This window comes from Euleptes europaea, chromosome 9 (assembly GCF_029931775.1).
Source record: "Euleptes europaea isolate rEulEur1 chromosome 9, rEulEur1.hap1, whole genome shotgun sequence".
In the NCBI taxonomy this organism is placed as follows: domain Eukaryota; kingdom Metazoa; phylum Chordata; class Lepidosauria; order Squamata; family Sphaerodactylidae; genus Euleptes; species Euleptes europaea.
Genome location: NC_079320.1, coordinates 18,718,857 through 18,746,456, shown reverse-complemented (window position 1 = coordinate 18,746,456; position 27,600 = coordinate 18,718,857). Strand labels below are relative to the sequence as shown.

Here is a 27,600-nt window from a genome sequence, read left to right as displayed (position 1 = left end):
CGGCGGGGGGGGGGGGGGAGAGTGTTGGAGGTAAGCATAGTTCAAATCTGCCTCAGGGAGAGTGCAGAGATAGTTTAGCTCTGCCTCAGCAAGAGAGCAGTTTGAAGGGTAGTTCTGCCTGGCAGAGTGGTTTAGCTCCACCTTTGGGACATGATAGAGTAACCGGTTGTTAGGCCTGACTCTGGTGATAAGCAGGCCTTGTACCATTTAGTCTGACTTTTGGGAAAGAAGAAGAGTTGGTTTTTATATGCCGACTTTCTCTACCACTTAAGGGCAAATCAAACTGGTTTACAATCACCTTCCCCTCCCCACAACAGACACCCTGTGAGGTAGGTGCGGCTGAGAGAGCTGTGACTAGCCCAAGGTCTCCCAGCTGGCCTTATATGTAGGAGTGGGGAAACCAACCCGGCTCACCAGATTAGAGTCCGCCACTCATGTGGAGGAGTGAGGAATCAACCCCGGTTCTCCAGATTAGATCCAGCGTTCCAAACCACTGCTCTTAACCACTACACCATGCTGGCTGGTGTGTGAATGGACGAGTGAGCAAAGGGCAGGCTGGTGTGAGTGAAACCCTGTGTGTGTGAAAGGATCCAACCTAGTGGCCAGTCAGTGAAAGCCTGTTTGTACCTGTAAGCAGTAAAGAAAAATTAAAACCACACTCTGAAGCGATAACTAGCTTAAATTTATGTGCCTCAGCCAAATTTCTTCTTTGGCAATCTGGAAACCTGTGCTGCTGATCTGTTCTTTAAAACCAACCTGTAAATAAATAAATCTTCTTTGTTATTTACATACAAATCTTGCCTCAGTGATCTCTGTGTTGTACTTGCTCGGCACAAAGGTTACCTCATGGCAGTGGACTCAAAGCCTTTACACTTGCCACCCTAAGAATATTTTGTAACTAAAGGGGTCTTCTCGGTTGGTAGAAAAGGCATGTCAAACTGTCCAACTCAATTTACAAGGCTTATTTGGTGGTTTGGCTAAATTCCTTCAACCCATGCAATTACTGCTGTTCATTCTTATTGTCCAAGTTATTTGTTTCAGTTGTTTCAAAGCTGATCTCATACCTTCAGCTTTGCACTCAGTTGGTTTTAGATGTCATCAAGCATCAGGTATTCTGCTCTTTGTGGTGAGATGTAATCCTGGAGTAGCTTTTAGGATTCTAACCTGGGAGTAACCGGGGAGAAGTATTCACTTCAACTGTAAGTACTTCCTAATTGTTAATCTTGCTTTCATACTGCTCCAATACAGCTGTGTATGAACATCCTCATACAAGATACAAGCTTGCTGACACAATATTAACTATAATGACTAGGGCTGCTAGGTCCCTCTTTGCCACCGGTGGGAGGTTTTTGGGGCGGAGTCTGAGGAGGGCGGGGTTTGGGGAGGGACTTCAATGCCATAGAGTCCAATTGCCAAAGCAGCCATTTTCTCCAGGTGAACTGACCTCTATCAACTGAAGATCAGTTGTAATAGCAGGAGGTCGCCAGCTAGTACCTGGAGGTTGGCAACCCTAATAATGACCTAACCCAAAAATGTCAAGTCAACCCAAGGACACGACAGGAGCAACCTAACGCAATCTACTGCTGTACAACTTCTATTCATTTAAATCAATTGAAACCAAGAGGCAACTGGATTGCTCACAAGGTTTCTCTTTGGAAAACGCATGCCTTTTCTAATCTTTCCACTGTGTCACCGCAAAGTGCTAAAAGTCAGCAGGTCTGATCACTAGCATTCACTTGAACCACAGGTAATTGAAGCGAACGCCAATTTCAAGGAGGAAAAATTGGAAAAAAGCCACAGCTAGAGGTGGAAGACTAGAAAAGCCCAACGATCCCCAACTTGACAAGGTTATGAACCATTCCTTCAGAGCAGTTCCCTCGGCATGTCTCTCTTTTTGAGAATGCTTAGGGGGTTGAGCGATGATCTGTTTTAACTGAACGCTATTCAAAAAGCTGTCTGCAGCTTTGTCCAGACTCAGTTCCCCTGCCATGGTTGACTCTCGTTAATTAAAAGAGAAACAATGCATGTCTGTGTGGGAGGTAAGTAAGGTTTGTTTCACACATACATCCCCTTTGCTTTAGGGTCCCAACATCAAGTGATGAATGCCATGTGCGAATGAGCCGTTGCAGATCAAACGTCCCAGATCGAACTTTCAGATCACTTTGTGGCACTTCAAAGGTACCAAGTAACTCTAACTCTCTACATTTAGCTAGGAATCAACTGTGTTGAGTAAGAAAGTGATGAACAACCAAATAACAGGTGAACAGTTGTAGCATAAGTTTCTATAGGCAATAGTCAACTTCAATAGAAGCATAAAGGAAAAAGAGAGAATAATTTTCTCAGTCCACAGAGAGCACTGCCAAATGATTGCCTACATTTATAAGATCAGAGTGTTCGTCTACTTATAAAAGTAGGTCACTGTTGCGATTCTGCTCTTTGTGGGCTGAGAACATTTTAGGGTCTTTTCTCCCTCTTTATCCACTTTAAGCATTTCTTGAAGTAGACTATTGCCTATACCATAATTAACTAGTAAGCTCATGCCATAGTAGTTCCCTTCTACAAAAAGGAACTTTTTGTAGGGATGAAGAGAGCATTAACTCTCGAAAGCTTACACCCTGAAAAAATCTTGTTGGTCTCTAAGATGCTACTGTATTCACACTTGCTCTTCTACTGCAGACTAACATATCTACCCTCTGAAATTTTCTATGAAAAGGGTAGCAGATAGTCTGCATTCGTACCTCTAGCTAAAGAAGCATCAGTGGTTAAAAAGAGAATGTGATTAGGTACAAATTAACGGCATGAGGGTTAACAGGGGTGCTGGAGTGCTGCTGAAAATAAATTTTAAAATGTCAGGACTATCAATGTTTTATAAAGGGGGAAAGGAGGAGGAGGAGAAGGCAATGTGGTATGGTTAGGGTTGCCAGCCTCCAGGTACTAACTGGAGATCTCCTGCTATTACAACTGATCTCCAGCCAATAGAGATCAGTTCACCTGGAGAAAATGGCTGCTTTGGCAATTGGATTCTATGGCATTGTCCCTCCCCTCCCCAAACCTCATCCTCCTCAGGCTCAGCCCCAAAAACCTCCCACCAGTGGTGAAGACAGACCTGGCAATCCTAGGTATGGTATAGCCTGACCTTGTTAGATCTTGGAAGCTAAACAGGGTCAGCCCTGGTTAGTATTTGGATGGGAGACCACCAAGGAAGTCCAGGCTTGCTATGTAGAGGAAGGCACTGGCAAGTCACCTCTGAACATCTCTTGCCTTGAAAACCTGACGAGGGGTTGCCATAGGTCAGCCGCAACTTGCCAGCACTTTCAACCACCACTTTTCTGACAGAAATATGCTTGGAGCACTTCTGAAAGAACTGTAATTTTCTGCTTAGTACCAGAGCAGCCCACGGCCTGATGAAACCAAGATTAAGGCATCCATTTTTTATTCGTTTGCACATGGCTGTGCATACGAAAGAGAAAGCAAGGAAGCGTAGCTGTATACTTTGGCACCAGGACCAGTTCACTTCTTATTCATCGCTTCGTGTTCTGTAACATGGTTTCATTCCTGCTGAAAAATGTGGTGCTTCAGGGAGACTGTTAAATTTGGCAGGCAGATCACAGACGTACAATGAAGCAGACAGAAATACAGCTTGACATACTCTTTACCTTGGCTTGCGGCTTCAGGCCAGGCAGGCCCATAAATGAATACAAGAAAAGCTCTGCCTCCCCACACGTTTTAGATTTACCAACTGCTATAGACTGTCTCTGATCATGTCTTTCAGTGTCAGTTTTTATAACAATAATAGGAAGAGTTGGTTTGTAGATGTTGATTTTCTCTACCTTTTTAAGGAGAAACTGGCTTACAATCGCCTTCCCTTCCTCTCCCCACAACAAACACCTTGTGAGGTAGATGAAATTGAGAGACTTCTTCTTCTTCTTCTTCTTCTTCTTCTTCTTCTTCTTCTTCTTCTTCTTCTTCTTCTTCTTCTTCTTCTTCTTCTTCTTCTTCTTCTTCTTCTTCTTCTTCTTCCACAAAATGCTTTCCTAAAGCCCACTTGTGAATAGGATACAATAACAGTGCCATCTGCACATAATAGAGCAGGAATTGTTTTATCTGAAAGTTTCGGAGAATGGAAACTTGAGTTTCTTACGTGTTGTACATACATACATTCAATAAAAGTATCTTGTGTGTGACAGAGCTTTTTAAAAAATTCCTAAAGATCCTGGATCAAGTATTTAGCAGAAGAGTTTAGTGTCTGGTATCAATCAAACATTTATTTTATTAAATAAATAATTAAAAAATCACATCAGTCTCTTGCTCTATTGCTGCTGTCTGGGGCAATTTGAAAACACTGAGTTTTAAACAATTCTGTTCAGATCCTCCTCCTTCCTCATAGACTGCCCCATACATCACCAGGCTGTTTTCCCAGATCACTCTGCTCTCTGTGCCTTGAGAGTTTTAGCCCTTTCAAAAAAATTCTTCAAAAATGTTGGGGGCTTGAATAGGACTGGAACAGGTCTACTTTGATTTATGTAGTTTGGCTTTCCAGAACTCCCTTTTCTTCAAGTACAGATTTATTTCCCCTGAAAACCTTTAGCTCAAATCTGACATTTACTGTAAACAGTGACAAATGAGCCTCAAACTGTTGTTGAAGTACAACTGAGTTTGTGGAATTACCTACAACTCTGGAAATTTCCCTTGCCTATTCAAACTTGTGGCAGTACAACTGTCCTTTTTGGGTTGATGTGGTGCTCAAGTGTTTAGGGGCAATATTTGACCCAATCTTCTGTCTCCAGAAGATCTTCTGGTGGCTTCCACCTAGTAAATATTTTATTTAACATATTTGCTAGATTTATATCCTTATCCTTATATCCTTGAGAAGGCTCTGAGTAGTTCACTTAAATAATTACATATGTCTGTTAAAGGAGGTGTGGGTGAATCTAAAAAAAAAATCCCTAAATATTTCACAAACATACTCAAAATATCTAGTATATTATTGTAGCAACTCAGGAGAGTTTGCTAAGAGGAAGAGGTACAAATTTCCAACACTTCTTGGCCCATTAGCTAATGACAAGCCAAGATGTTCTTGGGGAGAGGCTGTGGCTCAGTTGAAGAGCCTCTGCTTTGCATACAGAAAGTCCCAGGTTCAATCCCTAGCATCTCCAGTTAAAAGGACCAGGTAGCAGGTGATGTGAAAGAACTCTGCCTGAGATGCTGGAGAGCCACTGCCAGTCTGGGTGCACAATACTGCTCTTGATGGTTTGATTCAGTACAGGGCATATGTGTTCATGTGCGATAACCTAGTTGTGAATGACTGAGATAGCATGATAGCACAATACTCAATAATATGTGCATGTGGGCATAGTCTCAGACTAGAACACTTAGTAATTACATAGAATCATAGAGTTGGAAGTGGCCATAAAGGCCATCTAGTCCAACCCCCTGTTCAACCTAGAGCATCGCTGACAAAGGCTTGTCCAGCCTCTGTTTGAAGACTGCCAGTGAGGGGGAGCTCACCACTTCCCTAGGTAGCTGATTCCACTGTCGAACAACTCTTACTGTAAAAAAACTTTCCCCTAATATCTAGCCGGTACCTTTCGGCCCACAATTTAAACCCATTATTGCGAGTCCTATCCTCTGCTGCCAACAGGAACAGCTCCCTGCCCTCCTCTAAGTGACAGCCTTTCAAATACTTAAAGAGAACAATCATGACCCCCCTCAACCTCCTACAGACGAAACATTCCCAACTCCCTCAGCATTTCCTCATAGGGCTTGGCCTCCAGGAAATAGCCTGTGAATACAGAAGGAATCACCACAGGATGTAAGCCAAATAATTATTTAGGAAGTAGATGCCCCTTGTACCAGCAACTATATTCCAAAGACAAAGAACTGGATGTAATCCCTATTCCTCAATTTCAGCAGACTCTGCTTAAAGGATGGATCTTTCAGTGCATGCTAACTAAAAGGTGGCATCTTGTATGGAGAACAGCCTTTCTAATGCTGTAGTGGGACTTCTGGGAGGCAAGGTGGCATGGTACAGCCCGATCTTGTCAGATCTTGGAAGCTAAGCAGGGTAGGTACTTGAATGGGATGCCACCAAGAAAGACTCTGCTATGGCAAACCATCTCTGCTTCTCATGTGCCTCATGTGTCAGCTGGCCATGAGTCAGTTGTGACTTGATGGTACTTATACACATAATAGGACTTCCAGTTCTAGCCTTGACAAAACAGTATCAGAAGGGATTATAATCTGGTTTGGTGGAATCATGCCTTTTCCTATCAAACAAACCCTTACAATAGATGCTAGATCAAAATACATTGTATTACGCCACCAGTAACACGATGCCAGTGCTATACGAATTTTGTTGTGCTTTGTCTATCAAACCTGGCAAAATTTATATCCAAGCAGATGTTTATTACACCATGTGACACATTTTATATCCATTATGTGATCTATGGTCTTCATTTCGGCAGGCTGTGCAATATATCTTTTCTATAACCACTTTTATTTGTTTTTATATCTGCTTTGCCATATTTTATGTCCCAGTGGGTCTCAATTTGTGCCTTACAGCTCACTCAAGATGAAAGACCATGCATAAAAAAAATTCTTAAGGTCCAATTCCCACCCCCCAGGAGAGTAAAATGTTGGCATGTGATTTCAATTTGTTGATATGAGAAAACACTTGACATTTTGTGAAATCCCATGCCCTCCATTCTGATGAATGGTGATGAATTTGAGAACTGAAATGAGAATACATGGCAGCAATAGCGCATCTGGAATTGCCTGCCTCAGGGTTGCCCTCTTGTGATGTTGCTAAGCTCCTTGTGAAGTAGGTGGTTAGGCCAGCTATGCTCCTAGAAGCTCAAATGACAGTCGTGGCCTGGAATTCTTTTCATCAGATTACTCTAACTTGTAGAAGAAGAAGTTGGTTTTTATACCCCGCTTTTCTCTACCGAAAGGAGTCTCAAAATGGCTTATAATCACCTTCCCTTCTCCCCTTCCCCACCCCCACAACAGGCACCTTGTGAAGTAGGTGAGGCTGAGATAATTTGGAGAGAACTGTGACTGGCCCAAGGTCATCCAGCAGGCTTCATGTGTAGGAACGGGGAATCAAACCTGGTTCTCCAGATTAGAGTCCACCTCTCTTAACCACTACACCACACTAGCTCTCATAACCATGACTTGTTTTACACTAAGGGAACCTAGCCAACCATCTTCATGCTTTAGTTGGGCTCAGCTTCTGCATTTTCTCCACATGGAGTGACTGCTGAAAACAGCTTACTGTTATTGAAAGTAGACCCTTGCCATCCACTCCTGGGATCTCCATGAATGGCAAAAACCATCGATATTGGGAAGCAGGGGATCAGCTGTCTCCACTGGTGGATTGGTATACCAAACCAGAGAGAGGCCCCGACTGTGGGAGCTGACTGCAGTGCCTGGCTGGGCTGGTGAGGCAGTTGTTGTGCAAATTACACAGCGTCATGTAGTAGTTAAGAGCGGTGGTTTGGAGCAGTGGACTCTGATCTGGAGAACCGGGTTTGATTCCCCACTCCTCCACATGAGTGGCAGAGGCTAATCTGGTGAACCGGGTTGGTTTCCCCTCTCCTCCACATGAAGCTTGCTGGATGACCTTGGGCTAGTCACAGCTCTCTTAGCCCCACCTACGTCACAGGGTGTCTGTTGTGGGGAGGGGAAGGGAAGGTGAGTGTAAGCCAGTTTGATTCTTTCTTAAGTGGTAGAGAAAGTTGGCATATAAAAACCAACTCTTCTTCTTCTTACCCACAGTCCATGCACAGACAGTTCTGACAGGCCAGCGATCCTGCCCACTCTCCCTCTCCCAGCATGCAGAAAGGTCATGTGCTCAGGACAAACTATATCACATAGTGGGGCTGCAGCCCGCAAATAAGTACAATTGGGAGTTGCAAAGCTGTTTCTAAGATTCATACCATAGTGATTTATACTATAATGTCTCCAAATCAGTTATGTTTCCTGGGGAAGCTAGTGAAATACTTTCCATTCATGAATTTTGCCAGCGAAGAGTGAGTAGCTAATTAAAGAGACTCCTTCCCCGATGTTGGTCCTTGTGTGTCTGGAATCAAAGAGACGCTGTGAAGAACAAGGTGTACATCCCTGGGATCACTGTCTGTGGAGGGCTCCATCTTGCTGTCAGTAATGGCAATCGGTAGCTGTTCCTAGACACATGTTTGTTCCCAAAAGAGGACTGCAGTCACCCTTTAGGCACTCACTGAAAGGCAGACTTCCCCAGCATATCTACTCATAAGCAAGAACCCCAGCCAACCATGTCAAGCAGCTTGTTAGGATCGCAGTTAGTGCTCCAGACTAGTACAAGAAATTGCAAACAACAGTCCTTCCCTGCCAGAAGAGCTACACAGAAGAGGGGGTTACACTAATGCCAGGCAGCAAGTGGTTTCAGATCTCTGCTGGATTCCAGTTTGTTTCTTTGTCTGGCTTCAGGCCTCACATAAGTACTCCCCACTGTGTGTAAGATGGGAAAAGCTGTGCCTCGCATTCCTTTTGCCCGTGTGCACAAAATTCTAACAAATGCACTGCAAAGACATTCCATCTTGTGGACAGTGTGGTGAACAACTCATGCCTTCTAATTTATGTCTGAGCCAGAGCCTCTTGGTAGCAGTTCAGGCTTGTATTATACAGTTGCTTATCTATTGCTTTTATTATGGATGCACTGCATTTTGCTCTCTTTCTGATAGGGCACGGGTTATTTATGTACCACGTCGTGCTATACTCCATAGAGTACACAGTATGTTTTATTTGATTAAAAAGCATTCCTGGGGGGATAGGAGGAAACCTACATGTATCCAATCAACCATCCGGGAGTAGGAAAGTATAAGGTGAAGCAGCAACAAATAACTCCCTACCAATGTTGCTTCGGCATTAAGAACAGAAGGCCTGATGTTAGTTTTGACCCCCTTCTTATGCAGACTAGGAAGGAAATAAAGTGTGGGGGCAATTCAGAGCAGATGGTTGTAAGACACACTTTCCCAAACACTTTGTCCCTATATATCAGTTGATAGTAGGGTTGCCAACCTCCAGGTTATTCTGGTGTAATTCATTATTGGAAACATTGTGCATCATATGCTATTGCATTTAAACTTATGTTGCTGTGTATTTTGTTAAAAGTGACATTTCCCTAACCTATACTGATTTTGTACAACAACCTCCAGGTACTAGCTGGAGATTTCCTGCTATTACAACTAATCTCCAGCTGATAGAGATCAGTTTGCCTGGAGAAAATGGCCACCTTGGCAGTTGGACTCTGTGGCATTGAAATCCCTCTCCTCCCCAAACCCCACCCTCATCAGGCTCTGCCCAAAACACCTCCCGCTGGTGGCAGAAAGGGACCTGGCAACACTAGCTGTCAGAAGGAATGTGATTTCTGAAGCTGTCCTTTCAAAATAAAACAGTCTTCTAAATACCCAAGAGTAATTAATTGAGAGCATGGTCCCCCGAAGGTGTCACTACTGGACTCTGCTCCGCCCCCAACCCCTCATTGGTGCATTATATCAACCATTATTCACGATAGGAGGCCTCTGAACCTCTCCTGTTTAGCAGTATACCCATCTTTCCACCCAAAGCATAAAAGCTAGTTTTTGAGGAGCTGATTCATGAACAATCCTATCAAGGAGTGACTTCTAAAATTTAAGCACACATCTACAAAGAAAGGGCGGAGCCGCTTATAATGCAGATACATTGATGTGACCCTCTGAAAATTTTTACTTACATAATGCAGTTGCAGCATTATGTTGGGGAGGTGCCATGGCTCAGTGGTAGAGCCTCCGCTTGGAATGCAGAAGGCCTCAGGTTCAATCCCCGGCATCTCCAGTTAAAGGGACTAGGTAAGTAGGTGATGCAAAAGACCTCTACCTGAGACCCTGGAGAGCCGCTGCTAGTCTGAGTAGACAGTACAGACTTTGATGGACCTAGGGTCTGATTCAGTATAAGGCAGCTTCATGTGTTCATGTGTGTTCATGCATTCAGTTCATTTGACTATTTGGGGGGGGGGGATTTATTTGTTTTGTTGTTTTATAGATTTGCATCCTGGCAACAATCTAATACAAAACAAGCACCCCTAAACTCAATGAAATTAATAAGATTGCTTCGCTTTGTGTTTGATTGTGATCCTGAACACTTTTGTCAGGATCTGACAAAACTGAACAAACAGCCTGTTTTGGCACAATGCTAGGGATGCCAGCCTCTAGGTGGGACCTGGGGATCCCCTGGAATTACAGATCACCTCCAGACTACAGAGATCAGTTCCCCTGGAGAAAATGGATGCTTTGGGGTGTGGACTCTGTGGCATTGTACCCCACCGAGGTTTCCGTCATCCCCAGGCTCCATCCCCAAATCTCCAGGAGTTTCCCGACCTTGATCTGGCAACCCATTCTCTGCCAGTGGCCTGGAGTGACCTGGCAACCCTACACGATGCAGTGACATAGTTATTGGTTGCTTTATTACTAGAGCTGCCAATCTCCAGGTACTAGCTGGAGATTTCCTGCTATTACAACTGATCTCCAGCCGATAGAGATTAGTTCTCCTGGAGAAATTGGCCGCTTTGGCACTTGGACTCTATGGCATTGAAGTTCCTCCCCTCCCCAAACCCCGCCCTCCTCAGACTCCACCCCAAAACCTCCCGCCGGCAGCGAAGAGGGACCTGGCAACCCTATCTATTAAAAAGCATTGACTTTTGAGCACAGAGACTTTTAGAACTGAGATATCTTTTAGGACGGACTTTTCCAAATGTTGACAACAACTCTTGGTCGTACGTGAAGTATTATGGGCGTGTGGATACAGTCTCTTACAATCTTACGGAACAGTTTGTGAATTTTTAGGACACAAAGGCAACCCTAGTGAGGCCGGCAGCATTCCTGGAATGTACACTGTTATTGCCGTTTACATAAAAGGCTTTTACTGAAACATGTTTCTTTGTCAACAAGGTCATCTGAGCAGGAAAGTCAGCAGAGCCTCTGACATCATCATGCGAAGCTACAGGTTCACTGCACAATGTAGCTCTTGGAATGTCTTTCCCTCACCTCTATCTCTTCCTTGACAACAGGCACTACCAGAAATGCAAGGGACAGAACTGTTACTCCTGACCTTCTGATGAAGGAAGCTTTGACTCATGAAAGCTTATACCCCGAAAATCTACTTGGTCTCTAAGGTGCTACTGGACTCAAATCTAGCTGTTCCGATCTTCAGGTAGCACAGCTCGTATTATGTGGGTAACATTAACATAGTGGTCCCGGTGGCACAGAGGGGTAAGCTGCAGTACTGCAGTCAAAAGCTCTGCTCACGACCTGCGTTCGATCCCGATGGAAGTCGGTTTCTGGTAGCCGGCTCAAGGTTGACTCAGCCTCCCATCCTTCCGAGGTCGGTAAAATGAATGCCCAGCTTGCTGGGCGTAAAGTGCAGATGACTGGGGAAAGCAATGGCAAACCATCCGGTAAACATAGTCTGCCTAGTAAACGTCGGGATGTGCTGTCACCCCATGGGTCAGGGATGACCCGGTGCTTGCACAGGGGACTACCTTTACCTTTAACATTAACATAGACACTTTTTCTTTTCTCCTTAAGTAGAGTGTGCTGCCCGAAGTTCCAGCAGGAAAAGGGTAACTGCATGCGCAGATCTATAATGCTTTACAAACCTGACTTACAAAAGCACAGTAAATTACGGGGACCATACAGATGGCTAGAAACTTATTTAACTTCCTCCACTTACTTCGAGGGTAGAATTTGTAATTTTTTAAAAAGTATATAAATTTGACCTAACATTTATACTAGTATAAAGCTTAGAATAGAAAATGAATTCTCAGCCAGGTTACATAACAGTACCTGCTAATAAGACCATTTTAATGATTTGGGGGGGATCTTTAAATATTGGGGCTCTGGAGTTTAAAAAGAAAATAATGAAGGTTATAAAACTCTCCCTTTCTCCCAGCTGGCTGATACAGATGGAACACAATTTGCCATGAGGCTATTAGGCATCAGTATTGCTAAGTCTCTCCTGATGTGTTGACAGGTTTTAAGATACAGGTAAATGTGGCTACTGGGAAAGCTGACATTGGATTAGGCATCGTTCCTGTCATTATTGTCATCCTTCCATGGGTAAGACTGGCTCAGGTATTCTCCCCCCCCTTTTTCTTTCTTTCTTTTTTAAAGGTCAGCTATCTGATGCAAACCAGGCTAAGAAAAGGAGCATGGTAGCCTCTCCATTGCAAACTCCAACGTGGACAGGAGTAAATCATCACTAGATGCCAGCCATATTCAAAGTTCTTTGCAGTGCATTGTTTATGTAGCCTCGATGCACAGACGGCAGGAAGTCATGGCTCTTGCTTTGAGTTTTGTGCTGCCTGACAGTCATACTGCCCTATTTACTATTTCAGGCCTTGTGGGTAGAGTTGCCAGCTCTGGGTTGTGAAATACCTGGAGGTTTTAGGGGTGAAAATACCTGGAGATTTTAGGGGTGGAGCAGGAGGAGGCTGGAGAGAGGAAAGGGACTTCAATGCCATAGAGTTCAATTGCCAAAGCCACCATTTTCTCCAGGGGAACTGATCTCTGTCGCCTGGAGATCAGTTGTAATAGCGGGAGATCTCCAGCCACCACCCGGAGGCTGGCAACCCTACCTCTGGGGAATTTGTAGATGAGCTGAACAGAAAGATCATGGCACACACAAAGCACAAGCACACATTGGGAATCTTCCAAGTAATTACAATAACATTTCGATTTTAGTTTGAGGATAAGGTAAAACACAGAGGACTCGTTCAGGTACAATTGAGGACTGTACATTTGTTTCCCTGTAATTGAGTCGTATACCTCAACCCTGGGGCTTTTCAGAAACAGCCTAACTCCACATCTATGGCTGTCTTTACACCCAATCCAAATTGTTGTTCTGCGCTGCAAATCTTTAAACCTATCCTCTTGGGCCTCTTACAGACCTTGGTCCACCCCATACCTAGAGGCAATGCTGTCAGCTGTTTTCCTCACAGCATTGAAGAGCAGCATTACTTAAGCTGATTGGTTAATTAAAACCCTACAGGACAGCATCAACAACGTAATAAATGACTGCCCACTTCAGTCGATGAAAGCAGCCGGAGAGTAATCCGAAGGGAACTTTTCTCTATCCCAATTAGAATCAGGGAGAATAAGGCAAAGAGAAAGCCCTGAGCCAAACATTACCCTTATTGTTTGTGTACCTGAGTAGAAGTCAGAATATTCATGTCCGAGGCTTGAGAGGCTCAGACAAGTTTCATTTTATTGTGCAATTCAGGAGATTTATTTCACTCGACAGTAAATCAGTTTTCCTACTGGCGAAATATTTTGTATACCCAGTTAAATGTATTAGGGTATTATTTAAGCATATTATGATTCTGCATTATTCTGTCAAGGAAAACAATTTTATAGTGCAGATGCATGCCTGAAGTCAGAAATTGTATGGTACAGATGCAGGCCACTAGTCAGAAATTTTATGGTTAGGGGAATGGGGTATAAAGTTGCCATATTCCCTTCGCCCCAAACCCTGAGACCTGTTGGATCGGGCCTGATAATGTCATGTGTTGGGTCCATTGATGCCATGGGGTGATAACATTGATTAGCATTATTAGCAGTATTTCCATGCACCACTAGGTACCATATGGTATGAGTATGTAGTCACAGCCATGTAGTTTGGAAGAGATGTGCTATTTAGTAGAGTAAAAATAAAAAAGGAAATTAACTAGGTACTAAATGTAAAATGTAGTTGAAGTGTTAGCGCCAGATTATTGCTTTCCATCTCCAATTTACATGTGCAGATGTTACCATAAGCAGAAAGGCCCAGAAGTCATAGAAGAAGCCATATCTCTGTAAAATGGCATGCCATCAGCCATCCAGGGAGAAAAATGACTATATTATATCCATTGTTGATTTCATTTGTGTCCTTCTGATAAGCTGCAGTACTGCAGTCAAAAGCTCTGCTCATGACCTGAGTTCGATCCCAACAGAAGTTGGTTTCAGGTAGCCGGCTCAAGATTGACCCATCCTTCCATCCTTCTGAGATTGGTAAAATGAGTACCCAGCTTGCTGGGGGTAAAGGGAAGATGACTGGGGAAGGCACTGGCAAACCACCCCGTAAAACAAAGTCTGCCTAGTAAACGTTGGGATATGGCGTCACCCCATGGGTCCGTAATGACCCAGTTGCTTGCACAGGGGACTACCTTTACCTTTATTCTTCTTTTAAGAAATGTTGCACACAGAAGTCTTGGAGATAAGATTTAAAACTATGTTGAGAAAGCCAGTGTGGTGTTGTGGTTAAAGTGTCGGACTAGGATCTGGGAAACCCAGGTTCGAATCCCCACTCTGCCATGGAAGCTCACTGGGTGACCTCGGGCCTGTCACTCTCAGCCTAACCTACCTCACAGGGTTATTGTGAGGATAACATGGAGGTGAGAAGAACGATGTAAGCTGCTTTGGGTACCCATTGGGGAGAAAGGCGGGGTACAAATGAAGTAAATAAATGAAATAAATAAATTCTAAAAGCTGAAAGGTGGGAAGCTGGCAATGAATCTGTGCTAAGTATCACAACCCTAAAACAGAGTTACATAGGGTTGTCAGATGGCGACTGGCGTGAGCCAGGGGAGCAGGGGGGTGTAGAGTGGGGTCAACAGCATCAGACAATGCTACAATATCATTTCCAATCAAAAATCCAGAAGCAATGCCACTGAATCACGCAGTAAAAACCCTACAGTAGAAACTAGTTTTAAAAAATGAAAGCCAGTGTGAGAGCAGTCTTCAGCTGACATGGCCCTTCTGCCCTTTGCCTCATTCTTCTGGGTCTCCCCAAGCCTCAGAAACGGGGAGGGAGGCCAAGGGTTATAGCACCTCAGGTCTTTCCAAGCTTTTAGGAGCAGTCAGCTTTCACACCTGGCCTAGTGTCTCCTTCTCCTCTCCAGCCAGGTTATGGAGCCCTCCTTACATACCCCTTTCAAAATTCCCATTTGGTCCCCCCCCCCCGGTCCTGCCTGGACCAATCCCCCTGCCCTGTAGGTGGGCCATATTCCCTCTCCTGGTGTTTTTTCTCTCCCCAGTCCTTTCTGAGCCTCAGTCTGGCTTGTCCGCGGTGGATCTCTTCCCTCCTTCCTCTTCCTCAGTGGTCCTGCCTGGCCATTGTTAGGCAGCCCTGACTGGCTAGGGAAGATTCTCCCATGCTAGTTTGGAATTTCCTGCATTGTGCAGGGGGTTGGACTAGATGACCCTAGTGGTCCCTTCCAACTCTATGATTAACACGGTTTAATCTAAAGTATCTGCATCCATCTGTAAAAGCCAAATTGTGTGCATAGCCCCAATTTAGACTGGGGGTGAGTGGAGAAGGGAGGAGGATTTGGTTTTACAAATCAAAACCTGGCTCCCTGTGCTGTTATTAGTATTTACAAGAGAAAAAACACACTAAGAAAAGCATAAGGATCCTAATCGGATTAGTACAATTAAACACAATGAAGTATTAACTCGTCTCTCCCTTCCCCAATGTGTCCCTAATTTGAATCTGGGCTATGTAAGCAATTTACCTTTTTCATACAGATGAAAAAATATGATCCCTGTCACATCTATTTGTGCCCTCGGAGTGATTTGTTTGTTCTTGCCTCGTTTAAGCAAACATGCCTTTGGTCTTAGCAAATATGCTCAGAATATCAATATATCTTTCAATTTTTTTTAACAAAGGAAGCTCCCTGCAGGGCACAGAAAGGTGGAGTTGGACAAAGGATTTGTTCCAGTGGCTTATTCTCTATCTAGATATGGTGTGGGCAGCTAGTTAGTAAGATCTGACCTGGCTGTTCATTTGTAAGGTTAAAAACTGTGTTGAGAAAGCTGCACGAAGGGGGAGACAGCTACACATTGAGATCATCTGTAGATTTGGAGTTGACTGTCACCAGGATGTTGATGACACCCAACTCCACATTTCTTTATCAAGGCCTCAGAAAGGTGCTGTGACTGTCCAGGCCCAGTGCCTGGAGGCTGTGGTCCATTGAACAAGTGGAAATTGAACTGAGACAAAGGGGAGCTGGTGCTGGTTGGAAGGCAGAGATTTCAGCAGGCACTGGTCTGTCACCTTTGAAGTGACTAAGCTAAGAGCCAGCATGGTGTAGTGGTTAAGAGGCGGTAGTTTGGAGCGATGGACTCTAATCTGGAGAACCAGATTTGATTCCCCACTCCTCCACATAAGCAGCAGATTGTAATCTGGTGAATCAGGTTGGTTTCCCCACTCCTACACATGAAGCCAGCTGGGTGAAGCCAGCTCTCTCAGCCCCACCTACCTCACAAGGTGTCTGTTGTGGGGAGGTGAAGGGAAGGTGATTGTAAGCCTGTTTGATCCTTCCTTAAGTGGTAGAGAAAGTTGGCATATAAAAACCAACTCTTCTTCTTCTAAGAATTTATGGGTGCTCCTGGACTCAGTCTTGTTGATGGAGAAACAGGTTGCCATTGTTGCTAGAAGAGGCTTTGTTCAGTTACATGTTCCTTGATAGTCCCTTACTTAGGCTGTGCTGTCCTAACTAACCATGTTGATCCACACCTCTAGAATAGAGTGCTATAACCTCTAGAATAGACTGCTATAATGCGGGCTGCCCTTGAAGACCACCAGGCACTTGGTAAAAAATTGGTAAAAAAATGCAGGCCAGCCGTTTTAGGAATATAACACCATTTGTATTGGTTCTGGGCTCCATTCAAGGTGCCAGTTACTGTATATACTCGCGTATAAGCTGACCCAAGTATAAGCCGAGGCACCAAATTTGAGGCCAGAAAAGGAAATTTTTAATTGACCCGAGTATAAGCCGAGGGTCGGAAATGCTGTGCTCTAAAATGGCGGCCGCCATTTTAGAGCACCAGGACGATCTCGCCCCTGCCCCAGGTCGCCCTCCCACCGGTCTCCCGGGCCCTCCAGACCCACCCCGATCCCAGCGCCATCCAAAAGGGGGAGGGGGAAGAGCCCCTGAACCCCCTACTCACCGGGAGAGGCGGCGATGCTGCCTTCTAAAATGGCGGCCACCATTTTAGAACGGGAGGACAAGGCCCATGGATCAGCTGGCAAGCGGGAGGACCGGCCCGGGTGAGGGGTGGGGGGAAGAAACCGCCGCTGCCACCACCCAGCAGAAGGCACGGTGGGGTGGGAAGAAACCGCCGCCGCGCAGAAGGCGCGATCGGGGGGGAGGAAAGAAACCGCCGCCGCTCAGAAGGCACAATCGGGTGGGGAAGGCGGGACAGCCCGCCCATCAACTGGCTGGCGGGAGCATTCTGGGAGAGGGCCCGGCAGGAGATTCAGCGTGGCTTAGGGCTGTCAATTCGGTTCAGCCCGAACTGAAAATCAGCCGAATTTCCCTTGATTCGGCGGTTTTTAGTTCGGGAGGAACCGAACTCAAAACTGGCGGGCAACCGGGGGGGGGGGGCGAATTCAGCGAGTTCGGGAGTTCGCGAATAAATTCGGCCAATTCGGGGCCGTCAGTAAGCAGCATAACCTTCAGTAAGCAGCATTCTCCTCCCCCGGCCAATCGGTGGCCAAGCTGGGTCTTCTTCTGGCCAATCAGTCAGGATCGAGTACTGGAGGAATCAGCTGATGTGCGGCCGGCCGGGGAAAGAGAGAGAGAGAGGGAAATCCTTATGTGTGTGTGAGGGGGTGCTTGTGAACATTCGCTCCTTTCCGTGGCTGCAGAGGGCGCATTTTTTGGGTGTGCCGACCCCAAACTTTCAGCGGAGCATCAGACAAGGCTTCTTAAGATACCCCCCAAGTTTTGTAAACATTGGGTCAGGGGGTCCCGAGATATGGGCTCCACCCCCTTTTTCTTTCCATGGCTGCAGAGGGCGCATTTGTGTGCCGACCCCAAACTTTCAGCGGGGCATCAGACAAGGCTTCTTAAGATACCCCCCAAGTTTTGTAAACATTGGGTCAGGGGGTCCCGAGATATGGGCTCCACCCCTTTTTCCTCTCCCCCCTTTTCCATTTTCGTGGCTGCAGGGGGCGCTTTTTTGGGAATGCAGCCCCCAAACTTTTATCATAGCTTCAGACCATCCCTCTTAAGAGACCACCCAAGTTTTGTAAAGATGGGTACAGTGGGGGCTGAAATATCGGCTCCCCCCCTTTTCTCTTTCCGTGGCTGCAGGGGGCGCATTTTTGGGTGTGCCGACCCCAAACTTTCAGCGGAGCTTCAGACAAGGCTTTTTAAGAGACCACCCAAGTTTTGTAAACATTGGGTCAGGGGCCCCCGAGATATGGGCTTTCCCCTTTTCCCTATTGGGATGAATGGATCACCCTCGAGAGATGCATACATATGGATCTTATATTGGATACAAATGGAATCATATTGGATTACCCAGCCTCCCAGCCCCTCCTGCTGGAACAGAAGACAGCCACAGTAAGACCCCTTTGGGGGCTTTAATCTATAATTTTTCTTTTCTGTGTGTGTGTGTGGGGGGGGAAAGCAGAGTCTGTGTGTGTGTGTGTGTGGGGAGGGAGCAGTTTCTGTGGGTGGGGGGGGGAAGCCAAAGGGGGCTTTTGCCGGTTCTGCCTGGGGTGTGTCTCTCTCTCCCTGGTTTGGGGGGGGGGCTTCATTTTGATTCTTCAGGTTTTTCCTCATTCATAAGATCAGTTAGGTTATTTTGATGCTTGCTCAAAACTGGTTTTCAAATGGTGACTTAAAGAATGCATCTGCCTGGTCCCAAGTCCAATGCAAAAGGAGAAATTCCACCCCCTCCTGCTCATTATGCATAGCTAGCTGCCTCTGTCCCTTTCCATGGTATGCAAACTCCCAGGTGTCAGGTGTTGCTTTGCACTGTTGCAAAGGTGTTGCATTGCGTGCTTGTGTTGCTTTGCAGTTGTATTGTTTTGCAAAATTCTTCACACCTGCCCCGCCCTTTGCATGTTTGCAAAGGTGTTGCTTTTCAGTTGTGTTGCTTTGCAAAGTTCTTAGCACCTGCCCCGCCCTTGCTCTCATCAGCTGTTTGTCGGGGCTGGGAGCTTTGTGCCTGGGTGGCAAGCTCTGCTGAGAGATGCACATTCAGGGTGGGGGGGACCCCTTTCAGGGCCCATATCTCAGCCCCCCCTGACCCAATCTTTACAAAACTTGGGGAGTCTTTCAATATACATCCTTTGAAGCTCTGCTGAAAGTTTGGGACCTCTAAGCCCAAAAATGCCCCCCCAGAGCCGCGGAAAGGCGCGGTTGTGTTTTTAATGGCTTTATTCGGCCGAATTTTTTTTCCGAACTTTGAATTCCCGCCGAATTGAACGGATCCAAAGTGGGGGAGTTCGGACTTCGGCACGTACTGAACCCACAAGGGCCAAATTCGGCCGAATCCGAACTGTACCGAATTTTTTTTTTGACAGCCCTAGCGCGGCTCCGAAGAAACCGCCGCCTACCGTGAATTACCGTATTGAGTTTTTTAAGCCAAAAATCATGGCTAAAAAACTCGGCTTATACGCAAGTATATACGGTATCTTCTTTGAAGTCTTTCAGTGCCTGGGACACTCATACCAAATGGGCCACATTTTCAGATGCCCTTCTTCTTAAGGTACCCTTTCTCAATTTGGTGGCCTGTGCATTGGCAAGGTGACCTGTTGTTTTCTGTAAGGAACGCAAAGATGTTTGATTTGAAGAAACTAATGTGTACCAATGGGCATTGAGAAGGCTGCAGGATATTAAAGTGTTTTTTTGTATTGTGGATGCCTTTTTTGTTTGTTTGTTTGTTTATTGCAACCTGGTATTGCTTTTGTAAGTCACTTCGAGTGAACAGAGAGTCAAATGATGGTAGAAACCAATTATCTCATGTGACGGTCTGTTTAAAAGAATTAAGTTTACAATGCAGAAGAGATCTGACTTCATTTGTTACTGGATGGTTCACTGATACTTCCTATCTTCCTACCGTCATTTATTGTCAAGTTAGTTATCTGGAATGTCATTCAGCTTTCTGAGATCATCAATATGGACAATAACTAATGGGGAGCCTGTTCATTTTCCTGTTTAATGGACTTGGGTACAAGAATTAACTCACAGTGTGATTTCAGTTTAGATCTATGCAGGTTACACCCTAAGCAGGTTACACCCCTCTAGGACCACTGACTTCAGTCAGAAGGGTGTAACTCTGATTAGGACGACACTGACAACTCACTGCAGACAGTGAAATGCTTACTTAGCACCAACAGCACACGACAAAGAATGTAACAGTAATGTGGCCTCTATCTACAGCACCCTTGCAAATACTGTGTACAGTTCTAGTCACCACACCTAAAAAAGGATATCGCAGAGCTTGAGAAGGTGCAGAAAAGAGCAACCAAAATGATCAGGGGGCTAAAGCAACTGCCCTATGAGGAGTGGTTGAAACGCTTAGGGCTGTTTAGCCTGGAAAGAAGGTGGTTAAGGGGAGACATGATAGAGGTCTATAAAATTATGCATGGTTTGGAGAGAGTGGATGGGGAGAAGCTTTTCTCCCTCTCTCATAATACTAGAACACGGGGTCATCTGGTGAAGCTGGAGGGTGAGAGATTCAAAACTGATAAAAGGAAATATTTCTTCACACAACACATAGTTAAATTGTGGAACTCCCTGCCCCAGGATGTGGTGATGGCTGCCAACTTGGAAGGCTTTAAGAGGGGCTGAGCATCTGCTTGGCATGCAGAAGATCCCAGGTTCAATCCCCGGCATCTCCAGTTAAAGGGACTAGGCAAGTAGGTGATGTGAAAGACCTCTGCCTGAGACCCTCTGACCCTACTCTGCCAGTCAGAGTAGACAGTACTGACTTGGATGGACCAAGGGTCTGATTCAGTATAAGGCAGCTTCATGTGGGGAGTGGACATGTTCATGGAAGAGAGGAGTATTCATGGCTTCTAGTAAAAATGGATACTAGTCATGATGCATACCTATTCTCTCCAGGATCAGAGGAGCATGCCGAATAAATTAGGTGCTGTGAAACACAGGCAGGATGGTGCTGCTGCAGTTGTCACGTTTGTGGGCTTCCTAGAGGCACCTGGTTGGCCACTGTGTGAACAGACTGCTGGACTTGATGGGCCTTGGTCTGATCCAGCATGGCTTTTCTTATGTTCTTAAGCCTTTAAAAATCAGTGGTCCACAAACATTTTTACTAGCCTATGCATTGAACTTTATCTGAAAGCTGGATCCCTTATTGCATATACAGAGCCTGCATGTCTAGATAGTCACAGTCCTGCACATTCCAATTTACAGTTGCCTAGAGGAAGATTTTACTTGCTACAGGCTTTACACAGGCTATTTACAAAACTGATCTAGAGAGTTTGTTAGATGAACAACACCGGGGTTAAGGAAAGGAAGTGTTAGGTGGTAAAAATTAGTAGAGGGGATGTGGCAAGGTGGAGAAGAGGACACAGAGTGACAGCAGAATGTATCTGGTAAGGCTTTGCCTCAAAAAGCATCACTTCCTATTCTTCTCTGTTCTTCTCATATTCATGCAAGAAGGCATAAATGCATGAACACAAAGAGGTAGTTGTTGTATATTGTAACAGAAATGAAGTAAGAGTAAGGACCAAGGTGAGCACCAACGCAGAAAAGGAAAGATACAAAGATAACAGGGGAGAAATGGAAGCAAACAAATTGTTGCCTTCTCCAACCATGTAGCTGGGTAAAGGCCAGTTTCTTTGATTTACACTGCAATACCATTCACATATAATATTGAAAAAAACAATCTGAGAATGATAAAAATAAATACCTCCCACAGCCTATATGAATTGAATTGTCTTTTTAGGCATCATTTATATCCAGATATAAATGATGCCTCAAAAGACAATTCAATTCATATATCCCCTTCTTCCTCTCAGTTATCGATGCTGTTCCAAACACATTGAAGCAGAAATATATGATAGAGATGAGATACAATACACAAGCACCATCCTTATTAAACATAGTGCAAACTATGGTCATTCCTTAGCGCTGCTAGGAAAGAACCAGGAAATTCTTAAATTATTATGCCTTATGGAAAAGAGGTTTAGGAGAGCAGATCCCCATCCACGTAAGCACAGAAACTCTCCTGAAGAAAAAGGATACCAACACTTGGATATTGTAATACTTTCGGTGTGTGTGTGTATGTGTGTGTGTGTGCCTATCCAGAAATTTCAACTGGTACAAAATGCTGCTGCCTGTCTTTGCTTGGGGGTGGGCAGAAAAAAACACATAACACGGTCTTCAACAACCTCACTGGTCGCCAGCATGTTTCCAAATTCAAGGTGTGCCATAAACAAAACAGTCTGGGCCCAAAGAACCTGACGTAGTATTCCTATCTCAAGGTCTGCCACTGAGACTCTGTGCAGAAAATTATCAGAGGCAGAAGCAAACTGGCCCATCTGGAACAGAGCCTTTTCAGTAGTTGCCCCACCATGGTGGAATTCTCTCCTTTAGAGGTTCCATACCTCCTGCAATAGCTTCATTTCAAGATGCAGGTGGCCTCTGCTAGCTTTCCATGGTTTGAAGGCCTTTTGGTGGAAGTGTGGATTGATATGAACTTTAATGGATGCTGTTTTGGTACTGAAGCTATACAGATTAAAATTGCTGTATTTATGGATGTATTTTTTCAAGTAAGAATAGTATTAAAATCTAGCTTAACAAATAGCCTAGAATTTACCCATTATCCACTTGGATATGGTGAATGGGATGGGCGGAGGGGCATTGCTATGCTAAACCCAAGTCCTTGATACCATAGATTACAGTGGCCTACTTGTGGACAGTAAAGCAAAGCGAAATTCAAAAACAACACCAACAACATAGCAATTCTGTTTCTGTCATTTTAAAGACAGCCAAATACCATGTCTCCAGGAATTTAATGTGGAATTACCTGCTACGTGCTACGCTACCTCCTTGCCTCAGCAAAAGGGCATCAGTCAACACACATCTTCAGTTTATATTTTCTAGTTCCTATTTCTCTTCAAACTTCTCACCCTCCTATTAATTTCTGGAAGGAAAGACTTGCAAGCTAGCCCAGAAATATTTACTCTAAACACCCCCTTGTCCTGCCTAACCAATTATGCTCTGTCCTTTTCTTTCCTATTCTTTAGAAATCTAATTATCAAATATATTTTCTTTCTTGACGACTTTTGCCAGAGGATCCTGAGTACATTTTAGTACTCTGCTCACCTTCCTCTTTTGTGCTACTGGGTCTCCGGTGAATCTTGGTTGATGGGACAGTATTAATAAAGAAGAGAATTGTGGCTCTTTAAAGTCATTTCCCCCTCTTTGTGCTGTTCTTTTGTTATCAAGAGAACCCCAGTAGAATTGGGCTTCATAATAGCCCCACCAATTTCAACCTTCTTTCTGAGCTCCTATCAAATGTCACAGCTCCAAGGATGCCTCGACTATTTCAGCAAGTGAATTTCAATACAGGAAAAAAGTCAATAGCATTGAAAATATTATCTCTGGGCTTTGACAGAACCAAAACTTTCAACTGGATGAGAGAAGGAGGTCAAGGTTTGCAGTGAGATCAGTGAAAATTCAAATTTAAATATAGGGCATAATCCAGAGAAAATATAGTTCATTAAGCATTTATATTCTAATAATTCCAATAGGACTTAAAGATGGCTAACTTTGCCTGGATTGCAATGGCTCTGGAGCACATGTAGACATTCCGCTCAAAACGTGTACACCATAATTTCATGAAAGAAATCTGTTTAAATATTTTGACTCATTGGTCCAGGGAGAAACAAACAAGTCTGATCATGGTGTCTCCCTGGCTGCCTGATGCATCTTCACAAATAACCCCAAGGGGGGTTCACTTGCCACTTGACCACTATTGTGAGGAGTAGGTTTGAGATTTCTCCCTGAATAACAGCATGAGTGAACAGACTCCTACAAAAATCCAGTTTCCTTTTCTGTGGGGAACACTAAACTCTGCACATGTGAAGCCCCAATGAGAGTCAGACGGGTAGCCATATTTAACAAGCCATTTGTCCATAGTGCCACTATTTCTCTGCTTAGAGAGATCTTATTGAGCACTAATGCATGGACAAACACACACACACACACACACACACTTTTGCAAGCAGTATACAGCATTTAAATACTGTTGCTTCCTTTGAGGCTTCTTCTGAAATACACACAAACTTTTCAGCAGAGGAAATTTGTGCAGCATTCTGTAAATGAAAAATACCTTTTTGCAGACATGGGTAATGAAATAGGCAGGAAGAACAACATTACTTTTCAGTCACAAACAGGTACAAACTAGAACTGTGAGTTCACACAGAGCTACTGGTTCACATATACATGATTATTCCTTGAGAAATGCAAATCAAGTGATGACTTGCATGTGTAAGTGGGACCTTCCCAGATCTAACTCAACAGAGGGGAACTTTCATATTACTTCATCGCGCGCACACACACACACAAAAGTAGGCTGTGGATCTTACCTTTTGAATGCCTGCCTGGGATTCTTGCACGGTATTCTCAGAGCCATTACTTCGGTTAATCATCTGCCATAGTTTGGAATACATGTTGTTCTTTTCAAAAGGATTCATCCCTTTTACCCGCACATGCTCATAGACTGCAGAATCCAAAACAGTGCCATAAGGAATATCAGTCTGCCTGGAGAGATCCTGGAGAGACCTTAAGAGTTGGAGGAGATAAGAAATGCATGAGACATGGATCCCATATTTTCATATTACTGGCAAGCAAAGGCCAGCATGCATGATGACAGCTGTCAAGTCAATTTTTTAAATAATTTTGCTTTATTTTATTCTTAGGAGTTAAAGAAAGGCTAAGCGAATTGCCTTTATAGTTTAAGGCACAAGGGAAAGTATGGAGTTGAGGAACAAGGGAGGATAGGAAGATAATGGTTTTTTTTAAACAAGAGAGAGTTACGAGGGGGCAAACTAGTGGTAGGGGAGGGGTTTTTTTGGGGGGGGGAAATAACATATTTAACGACTCTACATTCCACCAATGTTACTCATACAATCATAACAAAACTGAAGCACACAGAATAGCAAAAGGAAAAAAAGGAAAAAAAGAACGGTATATATTATAGAAAGAAAGCCCACAAGTGTAGTGGTCTGTAAAATGTGGAAATGTCGCACACAGAAATGCCTATTGCAATTATCCTGTTCATCACGAACATCTGCTAACTCTTCTGGTTGGAAGATGCCTCCATCAGTTTGGTCACCTGATGGTCATTCTCTCCTCTCACTGCTGCTCCCATCTTGTGCAACGGTACAATAGACAGTGGTGTTTTATGCATGGTAGCTTTAACCTTTATTCCCTGTTTTAACCAGGATCAATTTTTTCAGTATGCATGATATCTCATTCCTTGGAAGCTCAATGCTGTTTCGATGCAAAACAAACCTGGCTTTTCCCATTCCTCTTCTGGCCCGAATTAAACCGTTCATCCTGGCTCATTCCGGAGTCACAGAGAGTGCATACTCTGTTCTCGGGTTGAGCTTCCCCATGCCATCATGCCCCACCCTTTTCCAACCCCTTCCTCAAAGCAGCATGCCGTTGGTTAAACCGGTGAAAACAGAACATTGGCTTCTCTCACAGCCAATCACAAAGCAGTGTGTAAAGAAGCAGGGATTCAAATGCTTCCTGCTACCTCGGAGCTCTTTCTGAGCAAAAGAAAGGTTTTTTAAAAATGAGGGTTGGACCCCCCCCTTCTTTCAGGTAGCTGTTTTTTGTTCTTAAAATGCTTTTTTATGCGACAGTTGGATTTGGGAGGAAGGAAGGAAGGAAGCCAATTACAGAGCAGCATTTAAAGGGGTGGGGCTTGATTTGAGCTAGGGAGACTGTTTTTCTGTATTCATGGTTCGATTAGCACACAGTTTTCCCCAACCTGGTTACTTTAATGTGCAATGAACCCAGGTCCAAGCAGGGAGATCCAACCCATGCATAAAAGACCAGTGAGAGTATTAAACCAAAAAAAAAACTGCCTTGTGAAATCAATGTGGTAAAATCACATAAGGCCAATAATGCAGTGCCATACAGTAAAGTGTGGATCAGGGCTCAATACCAATAAATAAGGTCATCTCTTAACGAGTGTGATTTAAATTGTTGTAGCAAGGAAGCTCTGGCTGAGATATTCATTACTTACAACCAAGCATACAGCACCTTGTTGCAATTGAGGTAGGACAAAAAAGAAGGATGGTTACTGAAGGGAGCTGCTTGTAGAGTTAGATGCCCACCTAGCTACCATATATATTAAAAATGACAATAACAGAAGCAGCTACAAAAAGCATTTGGGTAACAGTTTGAAGAAGCATTGTGCCTGGTGGTATCTCAGGAAGGTAAACAGAACTCTATGGAACACCAGGACCAGCCTTGATTGAGATATACAGATGAAATAGCTCATCTGTGCTTTAATGAAATAAGGGCGCATATCAAATAGGAGTGCAAATAGTCTCTCCAAATTATTGTAGAAAAATTTAATTTTAATGAACTTGGATTTCTGGACTTTTTGTTGGTTTAATAGTTCCCTAGCTTCTTCACCTTATTCTCGGTGTATTGACAGTACACCATCACTAATTCTCTTTTTTGTAGACTTATGCAAATTAGAAATATTGATATATGGGGTTCCGAAATATCAACAACTCCAATGGGGTTACCACATTATGTATTCCCAGTGATGTATTAAGAGTTTGAAAACGTTATAAAAAATACTGTTCGCACTTTCTATGTATTCCCACTGATGTATTAAGAGTTTGAAAATGTTATAAAAAATACTGTTCACACTTTGTTTGGCCCCTTTAGCTGTGAAGACGTCTTCCAACCATTTTTTAGCCGTAGTATCCAAAAACCCTTTCAAAGCAATGTTTTTTATAACATTTTCAAACTCTTAGTACATCGGTGGGAATACATAATGTGGTAACCCCCATAATCCATTTTCTGATGGTCGCTGAAAGGCTGCAGACCTGATTCCCACCCCCCATTTACCCATCCTTGAGGGCCACTTAACTGTGCCTTTATTTTTCTTAATGACATTCATTAGACTTTCTGAAGGACTGCTGCAATCTAACACCTAGGACCCATTAAGCTTTCCTGGCACAAATTAGCTTTATGTAAGTGCACAAATCTAACTGATGACACTTAAGGACAGATAAGGGCTGGATGTGCACAGCCTTAAAAAGTTATCAGCTTACCACAAAGTGTCCCTCTATACATCAGAAAGTGTAAACACAAAACCTATAAAATGTTATAAGCTTCAATGACAACAAGGTCACTGAGCACATTTTACTAGTTTTATGCTACATATGCTGGTACAACAGCTGTAGTGATATAAGATATTGTGTCTTATGGTAGCTCAGAAGTCACTTCGTAGAAGCTTTGCAGTGTTTGCAACAAAGACTGCTTTGGATTTGAATCCATTTTCCTGTTGTTATAACCCTTCTGCTTTACTTTGTTTGTAAAAATGAATTAGATCCTACCAGTTTTTCTGCTGGCGTAAGAAAGGACTCCTTTTGAACCCTAAAAAGGCCAGGCCAGGGACAGTGGGACCCCATGATAAAACAAAACAAAACATGCAACGGGACTCCAATGAGAAGTTGAATTGGGCAAGATCATGCCTTCTCCCTCTTGTGCCAGCAGAAAAACTGGCAGGATCGAACCTAGTGTTACCAGCAGCC

At 44.1% G+C, this 27,600-nt stretch overlaps 1 protein-coding gene across 3 annotated transcripts in view; it reads right to left on the bottom strand.

Annotated features, from left to right (window-relative positions):
- Positions 1–27,600, bottom strand: part of GRID2 (glutamate ionotropic receptor delta type subunit 2) — a 984,243-nt gene that overhangs the window by 121,184 nt on the left and 835,459 nt on the right. For all 3 annotated transcript variants that reach the window (XM_056855266.1, XM_056855267.1, XM_056855268.1), the window contains exon 13: positions 24,403–24,598. In XM_056855266.1, the coding sequence (XP_056711244.1) occupies positions 24,403–24,598 (196 nt within the window). The remainder of the gene's footprint in view (positions 1–24,402; positions 24,599–27,600) is intronic.